This window comes from Pseudorasbora parva, chromosome 13 (genome assembly GCF_024679245.1).
Source record: "Pseudorasbora parva isolate DD20220531a chromosome 13, ASM2467924v1, whole genome shotgun sequence".
NCBI lineage: Eukaryota > Metazoa > Chordata > Actinopteri > Cypriniformes > Gobionidae > Pseudorasbora > Pseudorasbora parva.
Genome location: NC_090184.1, coordinates 4,770,426 through 4,785,472, shown reverse-complemented (window position 1 = coordinate 4,785,472; position 15,047 = coordinate 4,770,426). Strand labels below are relative to the sequence as shown.

Here is a 15,047-nt window from a genome sequence, read left to right as displayed (position 1 = left end):
GTACATAAATAACACTGCTCTTGATATGGTTGACATGATATGTCCTCTGTGGCTCACATCAAAAACTATGAGGGAAAATCATTTATAATTAGTGTTTGTTATAGTGTGTTTCCACTTCCTGTTAATTGTACCACTGTTGTACATTGTTGAAGGTAATGCATCACAAGCAGTGTTGGGTAAGTTCCTCTAAAAAGTAATTCATTATCTACTAATTACATCTTCAACAGTGTAATTAGATTACTGTACTGACTACTGTTTCTGAAAAGGATTACATTACTTATTATTAAGTTCTTTCTAAATCCCATATCAACTTCGACCAGTTGAACAACACAACTGGACATGAAACTGCTCTTTTTTTTCTTTCAAATTAATAATATAAAATTGCATAAACTGACCAAAGTATTTAAAGGGAGAAGATTACATTAAAAACATACATTTTAACATTAGACATTTAAAATTGTATATTAAATCCACTGTTTTAAATTCTATACAGTATTTAATACAATCAGAAAAATTAAGAATAACCCATTACTTTTTCAGTTAAATTACAGCAATTCATTCATTACTAAGTACTGCATTACACCCAACACTGATTACAAGTAACGCATAATCAGATTGCATTTTTCAAGTAATTAGTAAAGTAACACCATTACTTTTAAATTTACAACAAAATATCTGAGTAACTTTTTCAAATAAGTAACCCAAATTTAATTTGTTTGGCCATTTATTGCCTGTATGTCACGTAGATCATGGTATTAATAGAATGCGTGCCGCAGGAAGTCCAAATAGATACTTTAAATAATAATCACGGAGAATGCTTGCAATGAAAATAACCACATTAAGTACACAACAAGAACTGACAAAGAGCAAAAATAACCAAAGGAGGGATTAATTAGGAACCAAGGTAACAAACAAAGAGAACTTGGTAAGAAAAAGGAACTAAACGGCAAGGAAATACAGGAACATGAACAAAACAAATAAGGAAACTTAACATAATTCTGACATCCTGTCCCCATGTTGAGAGAAATCAGGAGTCTGTGCAGAGGCGTGTGTGTGAACATGATGATTATTGTATTTGTAGACTAAATGGCCCTCATTTATCAATCTTGCGTAGAAACTGGTGTATATGTTGGCGTAAGATTATGCTTACACTCCTCTCACCGCCTGATTTATGAAGCTGTGCGTACCTCTGCAATCCAGGTGTACGCAATACTTGCCCTTAATAAATGTGGCGGCTGAAAACGATCGTCATTAGAATAACACGCCCCTATATATTCAAGTCTCCGCCTCTCCCACGCCCTCATTTTACGCCATGGACACACAGAAGACGGCAAAGAAGCAAAACTTCTTCGACGTGGAGATCGGGCGCGCTCAATCATCTCACTAGTCCACTAGTCAGGGCACTGACTAGAACATAAGTCAATGGGCTGACTCCCTGATCAGTGCTCTGACTACTGAACTAGAGAGATGATTGAGACGCGTCCATCGAGACCATCACCAGGGAAGTGAAAAAAAAACGAAATTGTTTTATTTAGGAGTTTAAAGAGTGGGATTAAAGGCACCTACAAAAACAAAATATGGACCCAAATTACGAGTACTGTTAATAGTGTGGGGGGTTGAGAAGCGCACCCCAGCAGTTTAAATAGCTGTTTGGATGATAAATTACCATCACATTGCATTATTTTACAGCACGTTTTGAAACAATTAGCATTTAATTTCGTATCACGGCACATGTATTGGGGTGTACAATAGTGATGATGATGTGATGTGGAGTAAGATTCATTCACATTAATAATTACATGACGATTTGTAAGATTCTTATTATTATTATGATTATTATTCTTAATGACGCTTGTTATTCAGAAGAAGAATGTCGTTTTTATTGATTTTATTATTATTTAAAAGAAGAAGGTCATTTTTTTTATTTTGTCAGTCTGAATTATTTTAGTCCCAGTCCGTGCGCAGCTGCCGGGCCACGCGGGCCTGAAACGTCAGGTAAAGCGCACAGGCTCGCAACTGGAGGAATACATATGCCTACAGATCAAACGCTTTGGTAAAGTCACACAAATTAAACATTGACGTTCATGTTGCACAAAAATAAACACTGAATGTTGGTGTTGTGGTTTTTAAAAGTGGGTCATAGTATAGCATATCTTTGTCAGTGCGTTTTGTGGTGTTAGGAATTGCTTTTCTGCGCATTTTCCCACTAACTCAAACGTGCGTACACCACCTCCTGAGCTGGCGTAGGATTTGAGCGTGCCGTACGCCAACGTCCATATTGATAAATCTCAAAGTCACCATGGGTTTGGGTGTACGCAAGGTGTACGCTGGAAATTTGGTGTACGCACTTTTGATAAATGAGGGCCAATGTGAGCAGGCATTTACTGATCTCACTTGCACAAAAACACATTCAGTAAATAACAAAACAAAGTTGCAATAATTACATGTTAAATTACACATATCTACTTTATGTATTTAATCTCACTTTATTAATAATGTCTTTGATACCGACCTTTGACAATCCAATTCAACCATACGAATAAGCAAAACTGAGGTATTGTTTTGTTTTTATTGCTGAAGTAAGAGAGTTAAACTTTCTTCTGCAATCCAGAATGGCAGCAGAGCTGAAAGGTTAGAGATGTGAATTTGCATTTCCTTCAGCCTAAGGCTTATTCATTTCACCTTTGGTCTGAAAGGGCCTTTACGTTTGCCAAAAATAGAACTTATAAACCAAACAAGCAAGCCCAGCCCAGGTGAAAAAGGGAGGGATGCACAATAGAGTGCGGATCGGGCCGCATTTTTCTGTCCGAGCCCGGCCCGCGTCCGACAGAGCAGTAACCGAACCCGACCCGAGCCCGACAGGCATTAAGATATTTATGTCCGAGCCCGACAGTTAAAATCACTTTTTTTCCTCATATACTAATGACACATGTACGTTTGTTTGTGTGGAAAGCCCGCTTTTATTAAACTGTAGGAAGGCATTCTGAAATGTTTACAGTCGAGAGCATCAGATAATCAAATAGCCAACTGAAATTAAATGAACAAAGGTCTACTAAAAATGGCCCAAGCTGACAGAACAAAACATTAACGTAAGACAACTGAAATGCCTATTAAAATGAAAGTCACTCTTACCATTTTTCTCAAACTGTATGGTTACTAAACTGCAGCATGGGATCTATTTACATTATCTATCCATCAAAGTTTAGGCTAATCGAGGTTTTATGAAGAGAAAGGATTGCATGGCTTCAAGGCTGTCAGCTATCCTCTAATGCAGGGATTCCCAAAGTGTGGTGCGCGCACCCCCAGGGGTACGCGAGCTGCCACCAGGGGGTGCGCGAGAGGAAAAATGTAATGGCCTTTTTTTATGGGATTTTCCATACAATAATAAAAAAAAAAAAGACAAGATGATGTCGGAAGATTTGGTTTCAAAGTGAAATGTAAAAGTAAGTGAGTTTGTCATTGCGTGTTGTTGTGTTTTTCATTAAGATAATAGGCTAATGAACCCACAGTTCAAGCAACCCGCCCCGAATTGGCACTAATTCAAAACCAAAACTAAAATCTGCTTGGCCGCACAGAGCGCGCATTTACTGACGAGCTGTCATTCACAATGTGCCCGCACTGGCGCGGTTTCAGTTTATGTATATGGAAGCTTAACTTTCATATAGGAATTCATTGAAAGCACTCCCTTTGCTCGGCTCCGTTATTAATGCCGGACCAGCCGTGTGCATATGTTCCTTTCGGTTCGAATAGAATGAGTGATTTAAAAGCCCAGTCGGTGATACTGGGAAAATTTACACACATCACATCTCTATGCGTTTCATTCATTCCAAATATATATATATATATATATATATATATATATATATATATATATATATATATATATATATATATATATATATATATATATATATATATAATGCTTAACTGGCTGAAATCAGGGAAACTGTCAAGTGGGACAGTTAGGGTGTTTTCACACCTACCTTGTTTGGTCCGGATTTTCGGACTTTTCAGTTTGGTACGAACCAAGATTACATGTGTGAAACCTCCCTCGGACCATGGTCCGGACCATACAGACGAAATTTGGTCCGACGAAAAGAGGTAGTCTCGGTCCGGACCAAACTGAACAAAGGTTCGGTTCTTTTCTTGTGTGAAAGCATTTTCTGTATAGTTCGGACTTTCAGACCATTTACAGGAAGTTATGGTGTAGGATTAGTGAAAAAACACAGATTAAACTCACAGCACACGCAGACGGCGCAGTGATGGAGCGCGCAGCATTTTAAACAGAACCGCGTGTAGTCAGCTCGCGTGAACAGTGTGCTCTGCTTGACCGCTCCAGTTCATGTGCAACGCAAATGATCACTCCGTCACGGGATGTCTGCTATATTATTTATTTAAGCTTATTTATTAAATTCAGGCAAACGATGAAACATTTATTAAAATTAAGATACAAAATACAAAGCTTTCAAAACTTAATGAAGTGGTCAAAATTATTTCTGACTCGATGTCTTTGACATATATTGCACATCTGTGCACGTTTCATAATCAATATAGCCTAGATGAAATTTAAAAATAACATTATAATATTTAAACATAACTATAAAATAAAATACATTGTTTGGCTAAAAAGCCTATCTTCTTGGAGCTCCTCCTTTCCTGTCGGCGCCGTTAAAATGTTTGCACAACGAGGACGTTCATTTGGTGAATTTGCCTCGAGTATAGTTGGTGCTGCTATCGCAAGCCATTTTAGCATTTAAACCTTTGTCTGACTATCTATAATTATATTTAAAGATAGTAACAATTGTATTTTGACAGTGATAATTATAATTCGACTAGTCAAAATGACAATTAGAGATATCTGCAATTATAATTGCACTAGTAAGAAATCTGATTCGAGATATCTCTAAATACATTTCGACTAGTCAAAACTCTATTAAAGATATCTGTAATGAGGTTAGAGATATCTTCAATAGACGCGTCACACATACGCAAAGGTAATTAGAGATATCTCTAATTCAGTTTCGACTAGTCACAACTATGGCAAGCCGTTTTAGCATTAAATACACCTTCGCATACTAGTCATAAATCAGTTTTGACTAGTCATAATTCCAGTTCCAGATATCTACAATGTGATTGTGACTAGTCATAATATGGATTGAAGATATCTACAATGTTAATTCGACTAGTCATAATATACATTCAAGATATCTATAATGCTATTTTGACTAGTCACATTCTTCCATTGACTTCCATTGGAAAATATTTCCAGATATCTTCAAATGAGTTTTGACTAGTAGAAATTGTAATTAAAGATATCTTTAATTGATTTAATACTAGGCATAATTCTAATTAGAGATATCTCAAATTACAATTGCACTAGTAAAAATTATAATTAGAGATATCTCTAACTGGTTTTTGACTAGTCATAATCACATTTAAGATATCTTTAATTCATCAAATTTAAAGATATCTAAAATACATTTGTAGATATCTGCAAATAATTTATTACTAGTCAAATTATAATTGAAGATATCTTGAATTGGATTTTTGTCTAGGCAAAACTTAATACGAGATATCTTGAATTGGAATTCTTCCTAGTCAAAACTCATTTAAAGATATCTGCAATTTAATTATAGATATCTCTGTCTGATTTTTGACTAGACAGATCTTTCTTTGGAGATATCTGCAATTAGCTTTGTGACTAGGAAGAATATAAATGTAGATATCTGGAATTAACATTTTGACTAGTCAAAACTCCTTTATAGATATCTTAAACATGCATGCAAATATGCCTTAGCTAAGCCACACCTTAAACATTTTATTAACCAATCCTACCGCGGAAACCGTTGTCATCTGCCATTTTGTTTAAGAATTGTATAATAAAAGTCCTGCGTCTTTGGTCATTTTAAGCTGATTTATATAGAAGGAAATCAAACGAATGAAAATAAAAAATGTACCTGGGACATGTGTAAAAGTGACATATAATATGCTGAGAAGATCAAGAAGGTTGTTGTCTAATTCTAGGCTATATATTAAAGTAATAAACAATGTTGAGATGTGCATGCTGTGGATTCAATTGTGTTAGTTTTCATTCCCAAACGAACACATTTAAAGCTAAGCATTTTGCCTTATTTCTGGTGCAACATTACATATGTTATAATTTTAAAATAACTTTTCAACGCACTGGCGCTCACTCAACACAGCAGAATATCCCATCGCAGATCTTTTGCTATAATACAACACACCACTCCCACCTTGTGGATTATTACCTTTATGACACGAGTAAACACAACGCAATGTACTAATCAATATAATCAGTAGCTACATCATGTCAATGTTATTTAAACATTTATTAACCTGTAATCTTTTTTTAAATCATTCTTAAATGTTTTTGACTGGGTCTGCTGGAGACATTTAATCATATGCATCCAAATGTTGTCACTCGTCGATTATTGGTGGACAATGTCCTCACGTCACAACCCTACACAACAGCGCAGATTTGACTAGGAGCAGGTACAATTCAGATATCTTAAAATAGAGTTGTGACTAGTCGAAATTGAATTAGAGATATCTCTAATTACCTTTGCGTATGTGTGACGTGTCTATTGAAGATATCTCTAACCTCATTACAGATATCTTTAATAGAGTTTTGACTAGTCGAAATGTATTTAGAGATATCTCGAATCAGATTTCTTACTAGTGCAATTATAATTGCAGATATCTCTAATTGTCATTTTGACTAGTCGAATTATAATTATCACTAGTCAAAATACAATTGTTACTATCTTTAAATATATTTATAGATAGTCAGACAAAGGTTTAAATGTTAAAATGGCTTGCGATACACAACTCTATTTTAAGATATCTGAATTGTACCTGCTCCTAGTCAAATCTGCGCTGTTGTGTAGGGTTGTGACGTGAGGACATTGTCCACCAATAATCGACGAGTGACAACATTTGGATGCATATGATTAAATGTCTCCAGCAGACCCAGTCAAAAACATTTAAGAATGATTTAAATTTTACAGATTACAGGTTAATAAATGTTTAAATAACATTGACATGATGTAGCTACTGATTATATTGATTAGTACATTGCGTTGTGTTTACTCGTGTCATAAAGGTAATAATCCACAAGGTGGGAGTGGTGTGTTGTATTATAGCAAAAGATCTGCGATGGGATATTCTGCTGTGTTGAGTGAGCGCCAGTGCGTTGAAAAGTTATTTTAAAATTATAACATATGTAATGTTGCACCAGAAATAAGGCAAAATGCTTAGCTTTAAATGTGTTCGTTTGGGAATGAAAACTAACACAATTGAATCCACAGCATGCACATCTCAACATTGTTTATTACTTTAATATATAGCCTAGAATTAGACAACAACCTTCTTGATCTTCTCAGCATATTATATGTCACTTTTACACATGTCCCAGGTACATTTTTTATTTTCATTCGTTTGATTTCCTTCTATATAAATCAGCTTAAAATGACCAAAGACGCAGGACTTTTATTATACAATTCTTAAACAAAATGGCAGATGACAACGGTTTCCGCGGTAGGATTGGTTAATAAAATGTTTAAGGTGTGGCTTAGCTAAGGCATATTTGCATGCATGTTTAAGATATCTATAAAGGAGTTTTGACTAGTCAAAATGTTAATTCCAGATATCTACATTTATATTCTTCCTAGTCACAAAGCTAATTGCAGATATCTCCAAAGAAAGATCTGTCTAGTCAAAAATCAGACAGAGATATCTATAATTAAATTGCAGATATCTTTAAATGAGTTTTGACTAGGAAGAATTCCAATTCAAGATATCTCGTATTAAGTTTTGCCTAGACAAAAATCCAATTCAAGATATCTTCAATTATAATTTGACTAGTAATAAATTATTTGCAGATATCTACAAATGTATTTTAGATATCTTTAAATTTGATGAATTAAAGATATCTTAAATGTGATTATGACTAGTCAAAAACCAGTTAGAGATATCTCTAATTATAATTTTTACTAGTGCAATTGTAATTTGAGATATCTCTAATTAGAATTATGCCTAGTATTAAATCAATTAAAGATATCTTTAATTACAATTTCTACTAGTCAAAACTCATTTGAAGATATCTGGAAATATTTTCCAATGGAAGTCAATGGAAGAATGTGACTAGTCAAAATAGCATTATAGATATCTTGAATGTATATTATGACTAGTCGAATTAACATTGTAGATATCTTCAATCCATATTATGACTAGTCACAATCACATTGTAGATATCTGGAACTGGAATTATGACTAGTCAAAACTGATTTATGACTAGTATGCGAAGGTGTATTTAATGCTAAAACGGCTTGCCATACAGATAGTAATGCCATAATATTAACAGTATTGGCAACGATGCGTCTGTTCATTCATTCTTGTCAAAGTTAGCCGCTGAATTGACAACACACTGACGTCAGAAGCACGTCCGCTAACAAACCAATCAATGTTAAGATGCAGCCCACAGAGATGATGACGACAGGACGCCAGTGCGTCATGTAAAGTTCTTTGGAGCGTGAACATAATTGCAATGTGAAAGCAAACCGAAAAGAACCAAATGTCCAAACACGAACTTTGGTTCGGACCTTGGTGCGGACTTTCAGGTGTGAAAACGCCCTTAGTATCATTTCTGCAGATTTAAAATCATAATAATAATCCCTTAGGTTTGTTCAAATATTGTGGTTATTTTAATCATTTACATGCATATTTCAGTTGTTAGAGCAGTCGATACATGTAACAGAAACGAAATGCTTATACAGGAAGTAAAAATAAATAATAAATGAATATAAATAAATAATGCATTTAAAAATGTAATTAGATTCACAGTGCATTTGAATAGTTTTTATATAATTATTATAATATAGTTTTATAATTACCTTTATTAAAAGCATGTCATCAGAGCAACACACTTTAAATAAAGGAATATACTATGCCAAACTGAACAGATATTGTGCCTTGTGTTGTAAACAATGGTCCGTTCATGAACTGCTGAATGAGTTATGTCAGTTAGGTTGAGACAGAGTAGCATTTCAATGAAGTCTTTTGTTTCGAACACAGAGAATCAAATAATTATTCCGTTTGTCCTGTATTAGTTTAGCATAGACAGCCGAAAAAGACATTATTTGTAGTGATGCTTCAAATGAAATGCTTCTAGTAATAAAAAATGAAAAAACTCACTTTTATACAGGTAATCAGACAGTATTGAAAGTCTTTGTTAATAATACATGGCTAAAAAATAGGACTGAAAATAAATTTAACATAAACATGAAACTGATATACTTTACATTTACTTTATTTGATTCATTACAGTATTTGATTTACTCCACTCTCTTCTCATCAAGGTACGATCCCCGCCACAACAGCTGGTGTACTATCGAGTCTTTACGGCAGCCGCATGCAGATCACTGCGTCTGTGTGGTGGATAACTATATCTACACCATTGGAGGACGAGACTACACCAATGAGCTGGACTGTGTGGAGCGCTACAACCCACAAACCAACACCTGGGAGTATGTGGCGCCGCTGAAACGAGAGGTGAACGCTTTGGATAAAACACTGAAGACTTTTAAATCAAAAATGACTGTCAGTGTTGCTGATTGTGAATCACATCAGTTATCTGTTGATATGCTAATATCAAAAATACTGTACTGTTCAGCATGTAAGACAATGTTTTTTTCTAAGAAATACATCTGAAAAAAACATGTTTGTCTTATATTCAGGGTCTAGACTTTTAAACGTCAATAATACACCCGCAACAATAGGTGGCACCAAATATGGGTAAAACGAGTGTGACAAGAAATCCTGTGTGTCAAAGATCACGAGCCCAAAAAGACTCCGGGCCCTATTTTAACGATTTGAAACGCAAGTGTCAAAGCGCGAAGCGTAAGTAACTTTGTGGGCGGGTCTCGGCGCTGTTGTTATTTTCCCGGCGGGATAAATGCCTCTTGCGCCCGGTGCAAATCTAAAATGGGTTGGTCTGAAGTAGCTTCATTATTCATAGGTGTGGTTTGGGCATAACGTGAATAAACCAATCAGAGCGTCATCCAACATTCCCTTTAAAAGAAGGTGCGCAAGTTCCATTATGGATTGCTATTATTATGGCGTATTTACCTGGCGCACGCCAGGAGCGGTTCACATCCGAGGAGACTGATGTTCTTGTAAGAGCAGTGAAAGACAGAGAAGTTGTGTTGTATGGGGATGGGAGAAACCCACCCAAAATAGCGTCGGTTAAACAGGCGTCGGTTAAACAGTTTTTCCATTTTTCAGTCGATTTTTTTTCCTGGTTCTTGACGGACAAACCAATTTGTCAGATGTCCTTATATACATATATGTCTTGCCACTATTGGGCAAACAGGTCTGATCCTTAATTACTACAATTTGCCTGAATAATTAAAGCTAGATTTATGCCTATTTTTTCACATCTTCGTGGCACACCACAATGATTTCCGTCATCTCATGTGTTAATATTTTTTTAGTGTAACTTTTTATGATTTGCAAAAATAACTGTTGCATCTGTGTAGATTACATGAGCAAAGTGTATGCGCGTTGTGCACGCCATACATTATGGTGAAGCATGCGCCCTTAAAATAGCATAAAGAACAACACGCAACGCACCGCTGACTTTAGACAAGTTTTTTTCTGGTCAGTGGCGCAACTGTTTAATGGAACAGCAAAATAGCACCAGGGATTGTTTGCGCCGGAACACGCCTCCTTTTTTGCGCTGAACCGCCCAGGGAGCACAAGTTCATTCACTAGTTTGCCGACGTGCTTCTGTGGAGGGAAAAGCGCGCTTTAAGCGGGTGCAAAATAGGAATGACACATGCGTCGGCGTACAAAGTCAATTGCGCTGGGTGCAAGATAGGGCCCTTAAAGGGTTAGTTCACCCAAAATTGAAATGTATGTCATTAATTAATGATCCTAATGTCGTTCCACACCCGTAAGAGCTCCGTTCATCTTTAGAACACAGTTTAAAGCTGCAGTCCGTAGTTTTTCCTCTTTGTCGGCATCTCTGTTCGAAAACTGCAATTGCAGTTATTCGCGGAATTATCAACTTTACGTGAGTAGTGCCCCGGTCGGCACAGCACAGAGGAATCAAATGTGCAGCTGTCAGGAGAAAAAAAGCATTGCAATATCTGCAAAATCTGATCTGAATCTGAATCTGATTAATCTAACGATCGTTTATCATATCACGTCAAACTGCAAATTATACTTTTTCAAACTGTTAATGCTATCAGGATTGCGTGACTACATTTAATGTGTATTAGGGCTACCTGTAGTAAAGTTTCCATTTATGTGCAGTCTAATTTCTAATCGCCATATACCAACACATTAATGTGGAGTAGAGGTGAAGCTCCCTCTCATAGCAAGCACAAAATAACTGATGTTACCATAATGCTCATAGCAAAACGAGAAGGGCACAACAAAGGTAAACTCCTTAACTGCATGAATTAAGCGAACAGGTGTGCTACTGTTACATAGCCTAATTCAATCATTGAAATGTCTGACCTCTCCAGCAGAAAAAAAGCTGGAAAAACCATTCAAAACACGCAGTTCACGCCACCTTTAATTATCCTTATTTTCGCATCGCCCGGGTGAAGTCTATTTTTTCCACTCCAAAGTCTGAAGACTTTTGCATTTTATAACGGATGAATCTCCAGTTGTCACTGGTGACTGTCGTTTGAACCTTTTTGGATCTGCCATCAAATTGATAAGTTTAATCATATCAAGTGGTGTGAGAAAAGGCTATCTCCACTTCCAACATCCTCACATGCGATAGCCTGCTAACCGGGGCTCCTTCTTTATGTGTACAGATGTGGCGTAATGACGCAAACATATGTTTAAATTTCCCGCGGAAATCCAGCAGTACCACTGGAATTAAAAACATTATTACAAGCTTACTGCTGTAAATCGAGCTACGGTAAGCAGATAGTTTTAAACACTGGCGGGTTATGTACTTACTCAAGCATTTATTTTGGATAATTTTTAACCCCGTATGAAAGTGTACTTTCAGAAAGGGAACAAAAACATCATCAAAGTAGGTCTCATATGTGACATCATTGGGTTAATTAGAATCTCTAACTAAAATACATTTTGGTCCAAAAATAACAAAAAATACGACTTTATTCAGCATTGTCTTCTCTTCCCTGTTTGTTTTCACTCCTCAAATAAAGATTCAAATGGTCATTAATCAGCATATTGGTTCATGATTCGGATCGCCAATGTCACGTTATTTCAGCAGTTTGACACGCGAACCGAATCATGAATCAATTAGCTGACCGTTTGAATCTTTATTTGAGGTTTGAAATAACTAAACAGTTATTTTAAACTGTAATGATATTTCACAATGTTATTATCATGTTTTTGATCAAATAAATGCCTTAATGAGCATATGAGACTTCATTAAAAAAAAATCATAATTATTTTAAAAAAATTCAGCTAAATGTCCATAGCGTATGTTTATGCCTCTGTGTGCAGGTATATGCCCACGCTGGAGCAGTGATTGATGGGAAGATCTACATAGCATGTGGTCGGCGGGGATTGGCTTATCTGAAGGAGAGCTACTGTTACGATCCCAGTGGCAATCACTGGAGCATGTGTGCCGAGGGCCCGGTGGAGCGCGCGTGGCACGGCATGGCTGCAATAAATGGCCGCGCTTATGTCATCGGAGGCAGCAACGATGGGTGTGGATACCGACGGGACGTCCTCAAGGTACTGATCTTCAGTGTTGGGGGTAACTCATTACAAGCAACTTGAGTTAAAGGAGTACTTCAGCGCTGGGAAGATGAATCTGTATTTAAACTGGGTCATTAATGTAGTAGAAATGTGAAATTATTTTTTTATGTAGTGCTTTCTAGACTGAGAAGAGACAGAAAACGTATTTTTGTCTCATGGGGATGAAAGACAACAATCCCAGAATGCTTTGCTGCCCTATGAGGCCACTCCCAAAGCCACCGCTACTAGATTACTGAATCACTGATCACTTTCCCACCGCGACCGCGTTCATTTTCATAAAATCAGTTCAGTTAGAGAACAGACACTACAATTAAAAACTGAACGTGTCTGTTCAATATGTGATTTAGCCGCTGAGGGACTCTCACAGCCCAAAACGCTGCAGGAGTCACATTGACAGTCATGGATGAGCTCGTGATGAGAGCTGAGGTAAACGTGTCCGTGGCATAGATTCACAGCGCATGTTCAGTCTGGCGCGTTTTCAGTTTATGCCTTTGAAAGCTTAACTTTCATAGGAATTAGTTTGAGAAGTTGAAAGACTTACATTGCTCTGCTGGCTGTACCGTTTAAACATGAATGTCTGAGGCTGCAGCTGCAAGCTGAGCTCTGAGTGTGATCTCCATCCCCCACGCGCGAGTTGAAAACATGTGGAAATGGCTCCCTCTGCTGGCTGTAGTCTTTAGCCTCTGGCCAACAATTCCTCCGATGGTGCAAATTGACGATATTTGCGTCACGGGAGGAATTTTTCCAGAAATAAAATGCACAAATCTCTTGTCTCAGGGGGATATGAGGGGGGAAAGCACAATCATTTGAATATACTCCAGGGTTTCTACTGATACAAAGCCATATGCTAATCGCTGAAGTAACCCTTTAAGTAATTAGATTACTTTTTCAAGTAACTAGTAAAGTAATGCATTACTTGTAAAATTTACAACAACAAAATCTGAGTTACTTTTTTCAAATAAGTAATGCAAGTTACTTTGTTTTCCCATTTATTGACTGATCACTCTCTTGCCCCAATGTTGAGATAAATCGTCAGAGTGGAGTCGTTGTGTGTAAACATGATGGTTATTGTAGTTCTAGGCTAAATGTGAGCGTGCATTTATTATCTCATTTGCACACAAAAATTATTTAGTATTCCTTAAAATTAATAAAATCTGTGAAATGCAAAATCAGAATACTATGCAAACCTCCAATAATTAAATATGTTCAATAAATAAAAATGTTGTATGCGTTTAATCTCACTTTATTGACCAATGTACTTGCTGCTGACCTTTAATGAGTCAGTTAAACCATATGCAAAAATGTCTTTAGATTTTTTGGTTTTTATTGGTAAAGTGTTACCTGAGTCTTCTTACTCTTGGTGTGAAAGGATCTTTACATTTGATTAAAAAAAATAACTTTATTTTTATATTTAAAAAAAAAAACAGCCCAGGTGAAAAAAAGTAACACAAACGAATGTAACACATTCGTTTTCTTAACAAGTAACTAAGTAAAGCATTTAGTTACTTTTTAAGGGAGTAACGCAATATTGTAATGCATAAATTTTTAAAGTAACTTTCCCCAACACTGCTGATCTTCTGAAATACACAACATAACATAATAGAATAACATAACATACTTTAAAATAACATCACTTACCATAGCCTATAACATGACATGATGGCATGACACTTAACATATAACACAACAATATAACATAACATAAAAACATCACACAACATCACAAAAATATATAATAACATAACACCATAACACATAATATACGACACAACATGCATTTGTTTTTGGTTTTAGCTTTGCATATTTGGTGATAGTGCAAGAAGACCACTCCATTATGTTATGCTATACATACATTACAAGTGATCTCATAAGAACCTGTAGTATATATATATATACACACACACCACACACACACTCAACAGCCACTTTATTAGGTACCCCTTGCTAGTACCTGGTTGTACCCCTTTTTACTTTCAGAACTGCCTTAATTCATCATCGCTTAGCTTCAATAAGGTCCTGAAAACATTCCTCAGATATTTTGGTCCATATTGTCATAATAGCATCATTCAGATGCTGCAGATTTGTTGGCTGCATAAATCAATGATGTGAAGCTCGCGCTCCACCACATCCCAAAACTGCTCTATTGGATTGAGATCTGGTGACTGTGGAGGCCATTTGAGTTTAGTGAACTTATTGACATGTTCAAGAAACCAGTCTGAGATGTGTGTTATCCAGCTGGAAATAAACATCAAAAGATTGTTCTCTGTGGTCATAAAGGG

At 36.3% G+C, this 15,047-nt stretch overlaps 1 protein-coding gene across 2 annotated transcripts in view; it reads left to right on the top strand.

Annotated features, from left to right (window-relative positions):
- The window catches only part of klhl22 (kelch-like family member 22), a 33,840-nt gene that overhangs the window by 14,920 nt on the left and 3,873 nt on the right, over positions 1 to 15,047 (top strand). For both annotated transcript variants that reach the window (XM_067413005.1, XM_067413003.1), the window contains exons 5-6: positions 9,378 to 9,570; positions 12,511 to 12,744. In XM_067413005.1, coding sequence (XP_067269106.1) covers positions 9,378 to 9,570; positions 12,511 to 12,744 — 427 coding nt within the window. The remainder of the gene's footprint in view (positions 1 to 9,377; positions 9,571 to 12,510; positions 12,745 to 15,047) is intronic.